The sequence below is a fragment of the Carassius gibelio genome, chromosome B9 (assembly GCF_023724105.1).
Source record: "Carassius gibelio isolate Cgi1373 ecotype wild population from Czech Republic chromosome B9, carGib1.2-hapl.c, whole genome shotgun sequence".
In the NCBI taxonomy this organism is placed as follows: domain Eukaryota; kingdom Metazoa; phylum Chordata; class Actinopteri; order Cypriniformes; family Cyprinidae; genus Carassius; species Carassius gibelio.
The window spans coordinates 18840809-18860362 of NC_068404.1; the positions used below are offsets into that span (position 1 = coordinate 18840809).

The 19554-nt window shown below is 32.5% G+C and overlaps 1 protein-coding gene across 1 annotated transcript in view; it reads right to left on the reverse strand.

Annotated features, from left to right (window-relative positions):
- LOC127965080 (raftlin-2) overlaps positions 1 to 17984 on the reverse strand; it is a 31635-nt gene extending 13651 nt beyond the window's left edge. Inside the window, exon 1 of the mRNA XM_052565635.1 lies at positions 17460 to 17984. Coding sequence (XP_052421595.1) covers positions 17460 to 17598 — 139 coding nt within the window. The 5' untranslated portion in view covers positions 17599 to 17984. The remainder of the gene's footprint in view (positions 1 to 17459) is intronic.
- Between the last annotated feature and the right edge of the window lie 1570 nt (positions 17985 to 19554).

Sequence of the window (19554 nt, forward strand, 5' to 3'; positions counted from 1 at the left end):
ACCAAAAAGGAGATTACACCAATATACCACCGCATTGAGCAAGTGGATTTGGTTTTTTTCAGTAGATGAGTATCAGATTGAACTGAATCAAATATTTATAATTCAATGCTCTGACTGTAATGTTGAAGACTAACATTTAAAATAGTTTACCCCCCCCCCCCCCCAAAAAAAAATTTGTCATCCTATACTCGTTTTCATTTCATGTAATGAGTGAGAATAATGATTTTGTTTAAAATAAAAAGTTGATAAAAATGTTGATACGACTTTAGAGATGAAGTCAACATTCTCTCATCAAAACACATACGGACTACCCAAGAGAGCCACACATATGGAGCACACACACACCCCAAACTTTAGACATTCCCAGTACCCAAGTCATGAACCTCATTTACAATCTTGAAAAAGATCCTTTACATGTAGCTTTGCAAAACCTCTTATACAACAATCAAGACAAAAAGACAAAACAGCCCAACCATAAACCTAGAAGGAAAACACATTACAGCACTCTTTAGTGCCATACTTGAGTCCGTGAAGAACCTTTAACATTAATGGAAACTTTCCATTGCCTTTTGGAACCTGTCTTGGCCTGCAACTCAAGTCAAGACACGCTGAAGAGTGAAAAGTACACGCATGAAGTATGCAAAATACAACAACTGTGGTATTTTTACGAGCGACACAAAGTCTGTATCAACTTCATGATCAGCCCTGCCATAATTTTAGGTAGAAGTGTGTACATGCGTGCCAAGCTGAGGTTCTCACACATGTCAGCAAAGAAGAACTCCAAAAAAACTATTTCACAGACAAACACAGCAGAGGTGATCGGTGTCTGTAACTCACAGGTTACACCTAATATGCAGCCAGAGCGACACAAAGGAGCCTGGAAACTGTCTAAATAATGGGAGCGCTCCAGTAAGCAGTGTCAAACACCGTCGCTTCAGGCATCTGTACACCAGGTGTTCTCAGGAATGAAAGGCTGGAACAAGGGATGAACTGACATGCCAGTTGACTCACTCCCACAGCCATGTTTATGTTCAGATGAAAAGGTACAATATCTGAAGATGTGTTGCCTTACCATATGATTAAATGCTCGAATATTATTGAGGCTTTTGATGAAAGTTGATTTTTGAGACCAGGTGCCAACACGTCCAGGGGAATGAGATTTAGGTTTTGGGTAGTAATTGGTTTTCCTCTTAATATTCTAAAGTGATGGATTTGAGGCTTGGGTAGGTGGAGCCCCCGTGACCGGTGAAACCGCTTCACATCCCAAGCAGTATCTGGATACCCAACACGTACTACATGACAAAACAAAGATTTCAAAGAAGTGGGTGTGTGCGAGACCATCAAGATGTACGGTCAACATTTCAATTCAACATCTCACATTAGATTACAGTTTATTCACTATAGTTTAGAAAATTGTAATAAAATAGCACAAGAACTCAAGAGGAGTTAAACGGTGTCCGAAATTAATCTTGATGTCAAACTTTGATAGAAAGGCATGTAATAGAATACAATCGACCACAAATCATTCAGCTGGTAAATTTAAGTATACAGTTAGATAATACTAATTTAGGTTAACCAATTACCAAGAACTGCTTAATTTTGATCAGTCTATGGTGTAAAAAGGTTGCATTAGCAATTAAAAAAAAAAAAAAAAAAAAAAACACTTGGTCAGGTCAAAGTGTTCAAATATTTTTTGATCCCAAATTTAACTGGAACTTCAATGTGTGAAGAATTGTTGGTTATCCTCCCTTACACTTATGAACTATAAAGTCATGGCCAAAAGTTTTGACTGACAAATTTTGTGTTTTTTTTTTTTTTTTTTTACAAAGACAGAGATTCGACTGCATTGAAGAAGATTTCAGGATGTCCCAGAGTGTCCAGCATGCACCAGGACGGTCTCCTCCTGAGGAGTCAGCTACAGAATCGTGTCACCAGCAGTGGAGATCTTGCTCAGGAATGGCAGCAGGTCGTGTGAGAGCATCTGCATTCACAGTGAGGCCAAGAATTTTGGACGATGACCTGGTGTCAGGAAGGGCAGCAAAAAGCCCCTTCTCTCAAAGAAAAACGTCAAGGACAGACTGAAATTCTGCAGGAAGTACAAGTATTGGACAGCAGAAGACTGGTGCAAAGTAGTTTTCTCTGATGAAGCTCTCTTTCAACTGTTTGGGACATCTGAAAAACCGATTGTTCTGAGAAGATGAACGCTACCAACAGTGAAGCATCATGAGACATTCATGTGTGGAGCTGATTTTCAACCAAGGGAGTGGGCTCCCAAAACACTGCCATGAATAAAGAATGGTATCAAAACGCCATGCAAAAGCGATGTCTTCCAATGATCCATGAGCAATTTGGTGAGGATTCCTGCATTCTCCAGCATGATGGAGCACCATGTCACAAAGCAAGAGTGAAAAAAAAGTGGCTCAAAGATCATCACATTGGAATTTTGGATCTGTGGCCAGGCAGCTCCCTGGATCTCAATCCCATAGAGAACCTGTGGCCAGTCCTCAAAAGGCAAGTGGACAAGCAGAAGCCGATAAATAGTGATCAACTCCAAGAACTAATAGGTCAATAATGGATCACCATCAGTCAGGATTTGGCCCAGAAGCTTATATCCAGCATGCCAAAGCGAATTGCAGAGGTTAAGAAGAAAACATTGTAAATATGGACTCATTTTTTGCCAATAAAAGCCTTTAAAACTTACGATATGCTTATTGTTTTTTAGTATACCACAGAAACATGTGGAAAGATAATCTTTGCGAAACAAAATTGATGTCACTGCCAAAATATTTGTCCTGCACCCACTAGTAAAAAAAAAAAATATCACTAATCATATCTGGTGTCTGAATAATTTTTGGTTTCAATGTATATCATTCTGACTAAATTTTTCTGTAAGCTACAATATTTCTATTATATCCGGTTGCCGTTAAAAGTGCACCAACCCTTCTCAGATCTGAAACCTAGCCTACTCAAAATGATTGTCAAAAACAAGTGGATCTGAACGGAATGAGTAAAAGAATGCTTGTATAATAAGTATATTTTCTTTTAATGAATTAAATTAATGCATTTAGCATACGCTTTTATCCAAAGCGACTTACAGTGAATTCAGGCTATCAACTGTTGGAAACAAATCATTTCAAGCTTTGCAGGATGCGACACTCGATACTTAGATATACTTTGTTTTACTTTGTTGATACCTTAGAAAAATGTATGTCTGTTAAAACAAATATTGGCCAGTTAAGTCTGCATATTTTTCAGTTTCAACGCACATACTAAAATATGGTCTGGGCCTTAAAGAGTGTAGTGGAGCGACTGATGATGATGATGATGATGATGATGTTTCCTTCTGCACTACGGGTTTTTCCCCATTTCCCTCTCAAGGCTGTTTGGCGACAAAAACCCGCAACAACTTGGAAAACAATCCCTTCCTCCTTCAGGCAAAATTACACATCACTACGATTTATACTCCTACTGCATTAATTCTAAATACGATGAATGTGGGCAGGACGAAATAGATGCGCATGGTCCCTTCAATCCAAGAATGAGGCTCTAATGAGAAATTCAGACGGAAACTGTTGCACAGAGGGAGCGAGTATGAATGTCATCTTGTGGAACAGAAGCGGGTGTGCTTCCGTCTGTCTGTGCGCCTCAGACGCCGTTAATAGAGAGAAAAAACCCTCCTGACCTATTTCCACATGATAAAGCTCCAGCGCTGTTGCAGTTCGGTAAAACTGGCAAGATATTCACAGATTCGACTTTTCCGGATCAATAACTCGCGAGCAAAACGTTTTTGGTACACGATTAATGCCTCTTTTTACTCGTAGTGATGTAGTAAACGAGCTACAAGCGAGTTTGCCTGAAAACAAGCTTTCCTCCGCTCTGTACAAAATACGTTGATCTCAATGCGCTGGCGTCTGAGAGACAAGTCCTAAGGGACCGTCTGCAAAGTGCGAAACGCGAAAAAGGTTACTAATAAAATACTCAATAACTTCACAGTAACACACTGTAGTGTCACCAAATTCAGTTCACACATCACTGCTCTCGTGCTGCTTATACTACAATGTTGATTTTAAAAATAGTTGCTTTTGCAAAAATTTTATGATTTTTTTTATTATGAAAACATTAATAACGTTACTGTAACACACTGTACTTTCACCAAATTCAGTTCACACATCACTGCTCTCCTACTGGTTATACTACAACACTTATATTGAAAATAGTTGCTTTTGCACAATTTTTATGATTTTTTTGTTATGAAAAACAGTTAATAACTTTACTGTAACACACTGTACTTTCACCAAATTCAGTTCACACATCACTGCTCTCCTGCTGGTTATTCTACAACAATAATTTTGAAATTAAATGATGTTGCACATTTTGTATTATGAAAAATAGTTAATAACTTCACCGTTATAGAACATAATAGTTAATAACTTTAATTTAACACACTGTACTTTCACCAAATTCAGTTCAAACATCACTGCTCTCCTGCTGGTTATAGTACAACTTTAATTTTGAAAGTAATTGCTTTGGCACATTTGTTTTGAATTTTTATTATGAAAAATAGTTAATGAATTCACCATTATTGGACATAATAGTTAATAACTTTAATGTAACACACTGTACATTCATCAAATTCAGTTCACACATCACTGCTCTCCTGCTGGATATTCTACAACTTTGATTTTGAAAGTAATTGCGTTGGCTCATTTGTTATGATTTTTTTTATTAAGAAAAATAGGTAATAAATCACAATTATTGAACATAATAGTTAATAACTTTAATATAACACACGGTACTTCCACCAAATGCAGTTCACAAATCACTGCTTTCCTGCTGGTTATACTACAACTTTCATTTTGAATGTAATTGCTTTGGCAAATTTTTTATGATTTTTTTATTATTAAAAATAGTTAAAAACTTCACCATTATTGAACATAATAGTTAATAACTTTACTGTAAAAGAGTGTACTTCCACCAAATTCAGTTCACACATCACTGCTCTACTGCTGGTCATACTACAACTTTGATTTTAAAAGTAATTGCTTTGTCTCATTTGTTATGATTTGTTTATTAAGAAAAATTGCTAATAACTTTACTGTAACACACTGTTTTTCAACCAAATTCAGTTCACACATCACTGCTCTCCTGCTGGTTTTACTACAACACTCATATTGAAAATAATTGCTTCGGCACATTTTTTATTATTTTTTATTATGAAAAATAGTTAATAACTGTACTGTTACAAACTGTACTTTCACCAAATTCAGTTCACACATCACTGCTCTCCTGCTGGTTATACTACAACTTTCATTTTGAAAGTAATTGCTTTGGCAAATGTTTAGAATTTTTATTATGGAAAATAGTTAATGAATTCACCATCATTGGACATAATAGTTAATAACTTTACTGTAACACACTGTACTTTCACCAAATTCAGTTCACACATCACTACTCTCCTGCTGGTTATACTACAACTTTCCTTTTGAAAGTAATTGCTTTGGCACAGTTTTTATATTTTTTTATTTTGAAAAATAGTTAATGAATTCACCATTATTGAACATAACAGTTAATAACTTTACTGTAACACACTGTACTTTCACCAAATTCAGTTCATACATCACTGCTCTCCTGCTGGTTATACTACAACTTTCATTTTGAAAGTAATTGCTTTGGCACATTTATTTGAATTTTTATTATGAAAAATAGTTAATGAATTCACCATTATTTGACATAATAGGTAATAACTTTAATGTAACACACTGTACATTCATCAAATTCAGTTCACACATCACTGCTCTCCTGCTTGTTATTCTACAACACTCATTTTGAAATTAATTGATGTTGCACATTTTTTATTACGAAATAAGTTAATAACTTAAGTTAATAAGTTAATAACCGTTATAGAACATAATAGTTAATAAGTTTACTGTAACACACTGTAAATGTATCAAATTCAGTTCACACATCTCTGCTCTCCTGCTGGTTATACTACAACTTTCATTTTGTAAGTAATTGCTTTGGCACATTTTTGTTTATTTTTATTAATAAAAAGAGTTAATAAATTAATCATTATTGGACATAATATTTAATAACTTTACTGTAACACACTGTACTTTCACCAAATTCAGTTCACACATCACTGCTCTCCTGCTGGTTATACTACAACTTTCATTTTGAAAGAAATTGCTTTGGCACATTTTTTTAGAATTTTTATTATGAAAAATAGTTAATGAATTCACTATTATTGGACATAATAGCTAATAACTTTACTGTAACACACTGTACATTCATCGAATTCAGTTCACACATCACTGCTCTCCTGCTGCTTATACTACAATGTTGGTTTTAAAAATAATTGCTTTTGCACAATTTTTATGATTTTTTTTATTATGAAAACGTTAATAACGTTACTGTAACACACTTTACTTTCACCAAATTCAGTTCACACATCAATGCTCTCCTACTGGTTATACTACAACACTTTTATTGAAAATAGTTGCTTTTGCACAATTTTTATGTTTTTTTGTTATGAAAAACAGTTAATAACTTTACTGTAACACACTGTACTTTCACCAAATTCAGTTCACACATCACTGCTCTCCTGCTGGTTTTACTACAACACTCATATTGAAAATAATTGCTTTGGCACATTTTTTATTATTTTTTTATTATGAAAAATAGTTAATAACTTTTCTGTTACAAACTGTACTTTCATCAAATTCAGTTCACACATCACTGCTCTCCTGCTGGTTATACTACAACTTTGATTTTGAAAGTAATTGCGTTGACTCATTTGTTATGATTTTTTATTAAGAAAAATTGCTAATAACTTTACTGTAACACACGTTTGTTCAACCAAATTCAGTTCACACATCACTGCTCTCCTGCTGGTTTTACTACAACACTCAAATTGAAAATAATTGCTTCGGCACATTTTTTATTATTTTTTATTATGAAAAATAGTTAATAACTGTACTGTTACAAACTGTACTTTCACCAAATTCAGTTCACACAACACTGCTCTCCTGCTGGTTATACTACAACTTTCATTTTGAAAGTAATTGCTTTGGCAAATGTTTAGAATTTTTATTATGGAAAATAGTTAATGAATTCACCATTATTGGACATAATAGTTAATAACTTTAATGTAACACACTGTACATTCATCAAATTCAGTTCACACATCACTGCTCTCCTGCTGGTTATACTACAACTTTCATTTTGAATGTAATTGCTTTGGCTCATTTGTTATGATTTTTTATTAAGATAAATTTCTAATAACTTTAGTGTAACATACTGTACTTTAACCAAATTCAGTTCACACATCACTGCTCTCTTGCTGGTTATACTACAACACTCATTTTGAAATTAATTGCTTTTGCACATTCTTTATGATTTTTATTATGAAAAATAGTTAAGAACGTCACCGTTATTGAACATATTAGTTAATAATTTTACTGTAACACACTGTATTTCAACCAAATTCAGTTCACACATCACTGCTCTCCTGCTGGTTATACTACAACTTTCATTTTGAAAGTAATTGCTTTGGCAAATGTTTAGAATTTTTATTATGGAAAATAGTTAATGAATTCACCATCATTGGACATAATAGTTAATAACTTTACTGTAACACACTGTACTTTCACCAAATTCAGTTCACACATCACTACTCTCCTGCTGGTTATACTACAACTTTCCTTTTGAAAGTAATTGCTTTGGCACAGTTTTTATATTTTTTTATTTTGAAAAATAGTTAATGAATTCACCATTATTGAACATAACAGTTAATAACTTTACTGTAACACACTGTACTTTCACCAAATTCAGTTCATACATCACTGCTCTCCTGCTGGTTATACTACAACTTTCATTTTGAAAGTAATTGCTTTGGCACATTTATTTGAATTTTTATTATGAAAAATAGTTAATGAATTCACCATTATTTGACATAATAGGTAATAACTTTAATGTAACACACTGTACATTCATCAAATTCAGTTCACACATCACTGCTCTCCTGCTTGTTATTCTACAACACTCATTTTGAAATTAATTGATGTTGCACATTTTTTATTACGAAATAAGTTAATAACTTAAGTTAATAAGTTAATAACCGTTATAGAACATAATAGTTAATAAGTTTACTGTAACACACTGTAAATGTATCAAATTCAGTTCACACATCTCTGCTCTCCTGCTGGTTATACTACAACTTTCATTTTGTAAGTAATTGCTTTGGCACATTTTTGTTTATTTTTATTAATAAAAAGAGTTAATAAATTAATCATTATTGGACATAATATTTAATAACTTTACTGTAACACACTGTACTTTCACCAAATTCAGTTCACACATCACTGCTCTCCTGCTGGTTATACTACAACTTTCATTTTGAAAGAAATTGCTTTGGCACATTTTTTTAGAATTTTTATTATGAAAAATAGTTAATGAATTCACTATTATTGGACATAATAGCTAATAACTTTACTGTAACACACTGTACATTCATCGAATTCAGTTCACACATCACTGCTCTCCTGCTGCTTATACTACAATGTTGGTTTTAAAAATAATTGCTTTTGCACAATTTTTATGATTTTTTTTATTATGAAAACGTTAATAACGTTACTGTAACACACTTTACTTTCACCAAATTCAGTTCACACATCAATGCTCTCCTACTGGTTATACTACAACACTTTTATTGAAAATAGTTGCTTTTGCACAATTTTTATGTTTTTTTGTTATGAAAAACAGTTAATAACTTTACTGTAACACACTGTACTTTCACCAAATTCAGTTCACACATCACTGCTCTCCTGCTGGTTTTACTACAACACTCATATTGAAAATAATTGCTTTGGCACATTTTTTATTATTTTTTTATTATGAAAAATAGTTAATAACTTTTCTGTTACAAACTGTACTTTCATCAAATTCAGTTCACACATCACTGCTCTCCTGCTGGTTATACTACAACTTTGATTTTGAAAGTAATTGCGTTGACTCATTTGTTATGATTTTTTATTAAGAAAAATTGCTAATAACTTTACTGTAACACACGTTTGTTCAACCAAATTCAGTTCACACATCACTGCTCTCCTGCTGGTTTTACTACAACACTCAAATTGAAAATAATTGCTTCGGCACATTTTTTATTATTTTTTATTATGAAAAATAGTTAATAACTGTACTGTTACAAACTGTACTTTCACCAAATTCAGTTCACACAACACTGCTCTCCTGCTGGTTATACTACAACTTTCATTTTGAAAGTAATTGCTTTGGCAAATGTTTAGAATTTTTATTATGGAAAATAGTTAATGAATTCACCATTATTGGACATAATAGTTAATAACTTTAATGTAACACACTGTACATTCATCAAATTCAGTTCACACATCACTGCTCTCCTGCTGGTTATACTACAACTTTCATTTTGAATGTAATTGCTTTGGCTCATTTGTTATGATTTTTTATTAAGATAAATTTCTAATAACTTTAGTGTAACATACTGTACTTTAACCAAATTCAGTTCACACATCACTGCTCTCTTGCTGGTTATACTACAACACTCATTTTGAAATTAATTGCTTTTGCACATTCTTTATGATTTTTATTATGAAAAATAGTTAAGAACGTCACCGTTATTGAACATATTAGTTAATAATTTTACTGTAACACACTGTATTTCAACCAAATTCAGTTCACACATCACTGCTCTCCTGCTGGTTATACTACAACTTTCATTTTGTAAGAAATTGCTTTTGCAAATATGTTATGATTTTTTATTATTAAAAATAGTTAATAACATCACCATTATTGAACATAATAGTTAATAACTTTACTGTAACAGACTGTACTTCCCACAAATTCAGTTCACACATCACTGCTCTACTGCTGGTTATACTACAACTTTCATTTTAAAAGTAATTGCTTTGGCACAATTTTTATGATGTTTTATTTTGAACAATAGTTAATAACTTTACTGTAACACACTGTACTTCCACCAAATTCAGTTCACACATCACTGCTCTCTTGCTGGTTATACTACAACTTTCATTTTGAATGTAATTGCTTTGGCACATTTATTATGATTTTTTATTATAAAAAATAGTTAAATTCACCATTATTGTACATAATAGTTAATAACTTTACTGTAATGCACTGTACTTTCACCAAATTCAGTTCACACATCACTGCTCTCCAGCTGGTTATACTACAACTTTCATTTTGAATGTAATTGCTTTGGCACATTTGTTATGATTTTTTATTTTGAAAAATAGTTAATAACTTTACTGTAACACACTGTACTTTCACCAAATTCAGTTCACACATCACCGCTCTCCTGCTGGTTATACTACAACACTTATATTGAAAATAGTTGCTTTTGCACAATTTTTATGTTTTTTTTTTGTTATGAAAAACAGTTAATAACTTTACTGTGACACACTGTACTTTCACCAAATTCAGTTCACATATCACTGCTCTCCTGCTGGTTTTACTACAACTTTCATTTTGAATGTAATTGCTTTGGCACATTTGTTATGATTTTTTATTAAGAAAAATTGCTAATAACTTTACTGTAACACACGTTTTTTCAACCAAATTCAGTTCACACATCACTGCTCTCCTGCTGGTTTTACTACAACACTCATATTGAAAATAATTGCTTCGGCACATTTTTTATTATTTTTTATTATGAAAAATAGTTAATAACTTTACTGTAACACACTGTACTTCCATCAAATTCAGTTCAAACATCACTGCTCTCCTGCTGGTTATACTACAACTTTCATTTTGAAAGTAATTGCTTTGGCACATTTATTTGAATTTTTATTATGAAAAAATAGTTAACAACATCACCATTATTGAACATAATAGTTAATAACTGTAATGTAACACACTGTACTTCCACAAAATTCAGTTCACAAATCACTGCTTTCCTGCTGGTTATACTACAACTTTCATTTTGAATGTAATTGCTTTGGCTCATTTGTTATGATTTTTTATTAAGAAAAATTTCTAATAACTTTAGTGTAATATACTGTACTTTAACCAAATTCAGTTCACACATCACTGCTCTCTTGCTGGTTATACTACAACTTTCATTTTAAAAGTAATTGCTTTGGCACAATTTTTATGATGTTTTATTTTGAACAATAGTTAATTACTTTACTGTAACACACTGTACTTCCACCAAATTCAGTTCACACATCACTGCTCTCTTGCTGGTTATACTACAACTTTCATTTTGAATGTAATTGCTTTGGCACATTTATTATGATTTTTTATTATAAAAAATAGTTAAATTCACCATTATTGTACATAATAGTTAATAACTTTACTGTAATGCACTGTACTTTCACCAAATTCAGTTCACACATCACTGCTCTCCAGCTGGTTATACTACAACATTCATTTTGAATGTAATTGCTTTGGCACATTTTTTATTATTTTTTTATTAAGAAAAATTGCTAATAACTTTACTGTAACACACGTTTGTTCAACCAAATTCTGTTCACACATCAGTGCTCACCTGCTGGTTATACTACAACCCTCATATTGAAATAAAAAAATTTTTGCACATTTTTTATGATTTTTTTTATAATGAAAAACAGTTAATAACTTTACTGTAACAGACTGCACTTTCACCAAATTCAGTTCACACATCACTGCTCTTCTGCTGGTTATACTACAACTTTCATTTTGCAAGTAATTCCTTTGGCACATTATTTACCTTTTTTATCATGAAAAATTGTTAATTACTTCACAGTTATTGGAAATTATAGTAATAACTTTACTGTAACACACTGTACTTCCACCAAATTCAGTTCACACATCACTGCTCTCCTGCTGTTTATACTTCAACATTTATTTTGAAAATAATTGCTTTTGCATATTTCTTTTTTATGATTGTTTATTATGGAAAATAGGTAATAACTTTGTAACTACATAACTTCACGATGTAATAAAATTACTTAATTTATGGACTTTGTTTCTGCACAATACAAACATGTATCTCAACTCAGATACCTAATGCAGTTTACTTTTTAGTTAACTGTAGAATTTAATAGCACATAATGAAAATAAGAATACTTCACACAAATTATGTTGTTACCCACCTAACATACTAGATACTCTCACAGTGTCATTAAGTTTACAGTAACTTATTTTAATAAGAAGAAATATAATAAGAAATATCATAAAATATGTGCCGGCACAAATATTTTCAATATGAGTGTTGTAGTAAAACCAGCAGGAGAGCAGTGATGTGCGAACTTAATTTAATGAAAGTACAGTGTGTAACAGAAAAGTAATTAACTATTTTTCTTAATATATAATCATAACAAATGTACCAAAGCAATTACATTCAAAATGAACATTGTAGTATAACCAGCATGAGAGCAGTGATGTGTGAACTGAATTTGGTGAAAGTACAGTCTCTTACAGTAAAGTTATTAACTATTATGTTCAATAACGGTGACGTTATTAACTATTTTTCATAATAAAAAAATCCAAAAAAATATGCAAAAGCAATTAATTTCAAAATGAGTGTTGTAGGATAACCAGCAAGACAGCAGTGATGTGTGAACTGATTTTGGTGAAAGTACAGTGCATTACAGTAAAGTTATTAAATATTGTTCATAATAAAAAATCATACAAAATGTGCCAAAGCAATAATTTTCAATATGAGTATTGTAGTAAAACCATAAGGAGAGCAGTGATGTGTGAACTGAATTTGGTGAAAGTACAGTCTCTTACAGTAAAGTTATTAACTATTATGTTCAATAACGGTGACGTTATTAACTATTTTTCATAATAAAAAAATCCAAAAAAATATGCAAAAGCAATTAATTTCAAAATGAGTGTTGTAGGATAACCAGCAAGACAGCAGTGATGTGTGAACTGATTTTGGTGAAAGTACAGTGCATTACAGTAAAGTTATGAAATATTGTTCATAATAAAAAATCATACAAAATGTGCCAAAGCAATAATTTTCAATATGAGTATTGTAGTAAAACCATAAGGAGAGCAGTGATGTGTGAACTGATTTTGATGAAAGTTCAGTGTGTTAAAGTAAAGTTATTAACTATTTTTCATAATAAAAAATGTGCCGAAGCAATTATTTTCAATATGAGTGTTGTAGTAAAACCAGCAGGAGAGCAGTGATGTGTGAACTGAATTTGGTTGAAAAAACGTGTGTTACAGTAAAGTTATTAGCAATTTTTCTTAATAAAAAATCATAACAAATGAGTCAACGCAATTACTTTCAAAATCAAAGTTGTAGTACAACCAGCAGGAGAGCAGTGATGTGTGAACTGAATTTGATGAATGTACAGTGTGTTACAGTAAACTTATTAACTATTATGTTCTATAATGGTGAATTCATTAACTTTTTTCATAATAAAAAATGTGCAACATCAATTAATTTAAAAATGAGTGTTGTAGAATAACAACCAGGAGAGCAGTGATGTGTGAACTGAATTTGATGAATGTACAGTGTGTTACAGTAAAGTTATTAGCTATTATGTCAAATAATGATGAATTCATTAACTATTTTTCATAATAAAAATTCTAAAAAATGTGCCAAAGCAATTACTTTCAAAATCAAAGTTGTAGTATAACCAGCAGAAGAGGAGTGATGTATGAACTGAATTTGGTGAAAGTACAGTGTGTTACAGTAAAGTTATTAACTATTATGTTCAATAATTGTGATTTATTACCTATTTTTCTTAATTAAAAAATCATAACAAATGAGCCAACGCAATTACTTTCAAAAGGTAAGTTGTAGTATAACCAGCAGGAGAGCAGTGATGTGTGAACTGAATTTGGTGAAAGTACAGTGTGTTACAGTAAAGTTATTAGCAATTTTTCTTAATAAACAAATCATAACAAATGAGCCAAAGCGATTACTTTTAAAATCAAAGTTGTAGTATAACCAGCAGTAGAGCAGTGATGTGTGAACTGAATTTGGTGGAAGTACACTCTTTTACAGTAAAGTTATTAACTATTATGTTCAATAATGGTGAAGTTTTTAACTATTTTTAATAATAAAAAAATCATAAAAAATTTGCAAAAGCAATTACATTCAAAATGAAAGTTGTAGTATAACCAGCAGGAAAGCAGTGATTTGTGAACTGCATTTGGTGGAAGTACCGTGTGTTATATTAAAGTTATTAACTATTATGTTCAATAATTGGGATTTATTACCTATTTTTCTTAATTAAAAAATCATAACAAATGAGCCAACGCAATTACTTTCAAAATCAAAGTTGTAGTACAACCAGCAGGAGAGCAGTGATGTGTGAACTGAATTTGATGAATGTACAGTGTGTTACATTAAAGTTATTAACTATTATGTCCAATAATGGTGAATTCATTAACTATTTTTCATAATAAAAATTCTAAACATTTGCCAAAGCAATTACTTTCAAAATGATTGTTGTAGAATAACCAGCAGGAGAGCAGTGATGTGTGAACTGAATTTGGTGAAAGTACAGTGTGTTACAGTAAAGTTATTAACTGTTTTCCATAACAAAAAAACATAAAAATTGTGCAAAAGCAACTATTTTCAATATAAGTGTTGTAGTATAACCAGTAGGAGAGCAGTGATGTGTGAACTGAATTTGGTGAAAGTAAAGTGTGTTACAGTAACGTTATTAACGTTTTCATAATAAAAAAAAATCATAGAAAATTGTGCAAAAGCAATTATTTTTAAAACCAACATTGTAGAATAACCAGCAGGAGAGCAGTGATGTGTGAACTGAATTTGGTGAAAGTACAGTGTGTTACAGTAAAGTTATTAAATATTATGTCCAATAATGATTAATTTATTAACTATTTTTATTAATAAAAATAAAAAATAAAATGTGCCAAAGCAATTACTTACAAAATGAAAGTTGTACTATAACCAGCAGAAGAGCAGAGATGTGTGAACTGAATTTGATGAATGTACAGTGTGTTACAGTAAACTTATTAACTATTATGTTCTATAACGGTGAAGTTATTAACTTTTTTCATAATAAAAAATGTGCAACATCAATTACTTTCAAAATCAAAGTTGTAGTATAACCAGCAGAAGAGGAGTGATGTATGAACTGAATTTGGTGAAAGTACAGTGTGTTACACTAAAGTTATTAACTGTTAGGTTCAATAATGGTGAAGTTATTAACTATTTTTCAAAACAAAAAAAAATATAAAAACTGTGCCAAAGCAATTACTTTCAAAAGGTAAGTTGTAGTATAACCAGCAGGAGAGCAGTGATGTGTGAACTGAATTTGGTGAAAGTACAGTGTGTTACAGTAAAGTTATTAGCAATTTTTCTTAATAAACATATCAAAACAAATGAGCCAAAGCGATTACTTTTAAAATCAAAGTTGTAGTATAACCAGCAGTAGAGCAGTGATGTGTGAACTGAATTTGGTGGAAGTACACTCTTTTACAGTAAAGTTATTAACTATTATTTTCAATAATGGTGAAGTTTTTAACTATTTTTAATAATAAAAAAATCATAAAAAATTTGCAAAAGCAGTTACATTCAAAATGAAAGTTGTAGTATAACCAGCAGGAAAGCAGTGATTTGTGAACTGCATTTGGTGGAAGTACCGTGTGTTATATTAAAGTTATTAACTATTATGTTCAATAATTGTGATTTATTACCTATTTTTCTTAATTAAAAAATCATAACAAATGAGCCAACGCAATTACTTTCAAAATCAAAGTTGTAGTACAACCAGCAGGAGAGCAGTGATGTGTGAACTGAATTTGATGAATGTACAGTGTGTTACATTAAAGTTATTAACTATTATGTCCAATAATGGTGAATTCATTAACTATTTTTCATAATAAAAATTCTAAACATTTGCCAAAGCAATTACTTTCAAAATGAAAGTTGTAGTATAACCAGCAGGAGAGCAGTGATGTGTGAACTGAATTTGGTGAAAGTACAGTTTGTAACAGTAAAGTTATTAACTATTTTTCATAATAAAAAATAATAAAAAATGTGCCAAAGCAATTATTTTCAATATGAGTGTTGTAGTTAAACCAGCAGGAGAGCAGTGATGTGTGAACTGAATTTGGTGAAAGTAAAGTGTGTGAAAGTAAAGTTATGAACTATTATGTTCAATAAAGGTGATGTTATTAACTATTTTTCATAATAAAAATTCAAAACAAATGTGCCAAAGCAATTACTTTCAAAATGAAAGTTGTACTATAACCAGCAGGAGAGCAGTGATGTTTGAACTGAATTTGGTGAAAGTACAGTGTGTTAAATTAAAGTTATTAACTATTATGTTCTATAACGGTGAAGTTATTAACTATTTTTCATAATACAAAATGTGCAACATCATTTAATTTCAAAATGATTGTTGCAGAATAACCAGCAGGAGAGCAGTGATGTGTGAACTGAATTTGGTGAAAGTACAGTGTGTTACAGTAAAGTTATTAACTGTTTTTCATAACAAAAAAAATCATAAAAATTGTGCAAAAGCAACTATTTTCAATATAAGTGTTGTAGTATAACCAGTAGGAGAGCAGTGATGTGTGAACTGAATTTGGTGTGTACAGTGTGTTACAGTAACGTTATTAACGTTTTAATAATAAAAAAAAATCATAAAAATTGTGCAAAAGCAACTATTTTTAAAACCAACATTGTAGTATAAGCAGCACGAGAGCAGTGATGTGTGAACTGAATTTGGTGACAGTACAGTGTGTTACTGTGAAGTTATTGAGTATTTTATTAGTAACCTTTTTCGCGTTTCGCACTTTGCAGACGGTCCCTTAGGACTTGTCTCTCAGACGCCAGCGCATTGAGATCAACGTATTTTGTACAGAGCGGAGGAAAGCTTGTTTTCAGGCAAACTCGCTTGTAGCTCGTTTACTACATCACTACGAGTAAAAAGAGGCATAATTCGTGTACCAAAAACGTTTTGCTCGCGAGTTATTGATCCGGAAAAGTCGAATCTGTGAATATCTTGCCAGTTTTACCGAACTCGCTGTTGCTGGGTGAAACGCTGTAATCTCTCACACACTCCAAGACGCACATGCCAAGATTCATCATGCCACAAGTTTGAAAGTGAAGACATGGCATTGACTCGAATCATAGTGAGCTGCCTACCCAGACAACATGTTTGTGCATCACTGGCACATGCCACTGATGTCTAGCAAGGACGCTTGCTCAATTTATAGACCCCCAACTAGGCTACTGGAGCGCTTACATCCTTGCAAAATGAAAACGGAAAACGTGCCATGCGAAGTTCGTTTCTGCAAATAAATAAACAATATATATAGTTATTTGGAATACTCTAAACAGCTTTCAGAACGGTTGACAGTTTGTTTACCGTTTCTCTTTTAAGGGTAATTTAAGTCAATTTATATGAAACTATAGTTACCAGGGCAATGTTTTTGTAAGCGAACATCACATAATAATCTTTGTTTACTTCACCGATCTGTACCTTCCAGACTGAAGTCCAGCAGCACATACTCGTACACGGAGTCTGTTTTAGTCTCGACCTGTGGTCTCTTTAAAGTGGAATAGATTTTCCCCGGGCTGCTGTCCTCGGGGTCCTCCAATTTTCGTAGTCCACATCCCATATTACCGGGATCTCCAGCACACGTAAGGCCGGACACGGGACGACCCACTCGGCCACGCACTCAGAGGACTCCCGCTCCCGTGTTTGCTCAGTGGGTTTGCTCCATATTCTAACTTAATCCTTTGGGAGTGGCACTGAACCGAGGATGACGTGTGTCCGAAGAAAACGGCTCAAGTCAAGCAAAGATCACCAAATCCTGCTACGAGGTCTTTATGAGACTAAAAGAATAAAATACTTTCTGAAGTTGTGCAGTAAAGATATCCAGACTGTTTTCATTAAAACATCTAGCAAAAAACATCACATTCAGTCTCCCTAAATGGCCGCGAAATAATAAAGCAAAAGTTGTAGAGGGCTGGAAGCGTGTTGAAATTAATGAGGGGGCGTGGTAAAGGAAGAACGGGACTGTTGAATATTTAAGTAGGTCGGGGCTGCATATTAAACAGGATGCGGGCGTGTGTAAATCCTAACCTTTTTTACAAGGCACACAGAAAACTTTGTTAACTGACTCTTAACATTTTTTAAACAGATTTCGAATGGCAATAACAAATTAGTATTTTGAGACATGGAAATTAATAAAGAAAGAAAAAAAAGAGGATGATAACTTCTATTAAAATGCCTTCTCATTACACTTGATAACAGTTAGGCTAAATGTATATAAATGGACCCTCAGTATTTGTCCTCAACTTGTTTTCTTGGCATTATTATGTTATTTTTATTCTATAATTATTTTAAAAACAAACAAAAATGTTTGATTAAAAACGTGACGTATAGTCATTTTCCCTGGTGCAAAAATTCCTACCAAAACCAGCAATTTAGTAAATAACTGCACTAGAAAAATCTGTTCAAATAAGCGGTAAGCTAAATTTGTTGGCCATATAAAACCTGAGGAGCTGAGTAGAAAATTATATGTATGAGCAAAAGTGTATTTTTTTAAAGATGTCTAAAATATCTAATTTACTAAACAATTGGCCATTCGTGTAACCCATTCTATTCATTTGAGAGCCGTCATGCTATGACTTTCTTAAACCGGCAACACAGCCAGTGATCAGATGTGTTTCTTTTAAGATTTATTATATGATTATGACTTTCATAATTTCAGTTACCTATTTGAAGACCTGTGGAAGTGACATGCTTTATCACATGGGTCTTACTGTAAGAAGGCAGCTGTAATGTTGGCCTAATGTTGAGGGAGGTTTTTAGAGGCCATCTGGATCTTGTTTGTGCATTTTAGAAGCAGCACATGGCTAAAGCACAAACAGACATGCGCCACTGTTGCTGAAAAACAGTAGGCTAACTTTTCTCTTACAAAAGAAAATAAGAGAATTTTGGTAATACAACATAACAAAAGAGAGAGAGGGAAGGAAGGAGAACTTGAAATGGGGGGAATCATTGTGTGTGTGTATTATGTGGCTCTATTTTTACACAGTTGTGTGTGAGTCAGACTTCACCCAGACTAAAGCGGAACAAAAAAACAAAACATGAAACTACAAAAGTAGCTTGCTACTGTACCACCTGTCAAACTTACAGCTGAAAACAATGCCCACCTGCTGGCCGTAAGCACCATGCTGAACAACAGTCTCATTAACCAGCCCCAAAGCGGCATATTTTTGAAAGCAGTTGATTTTAGTGGCTTTGTGTGGCACTTTATTGTTTTGGCTCTTACCGTTCTGAACACAATAGTTATGATTAGGGATTAGTTTCCATAGTTTTCAAAACCGATTCTTTGAAAACATCTTTGTGTCCAATTTCCTGTCATTCTTTTTTGATTATGTGGCCTTGGGTTGCCCTGTAAGACAACAGACATCTGATGCATTTATGGATTTTAAGAGGATTCTAAATCTACTTATTAGCTTTTTCAAGCCAACTTCAAAGTTTGTCTTGACAAACCTTTTTATCTATAGGTGTATATCATGCCAGTCTCAGTTTCAGTCTCAACAGTAGGCCACACATCTGTGTG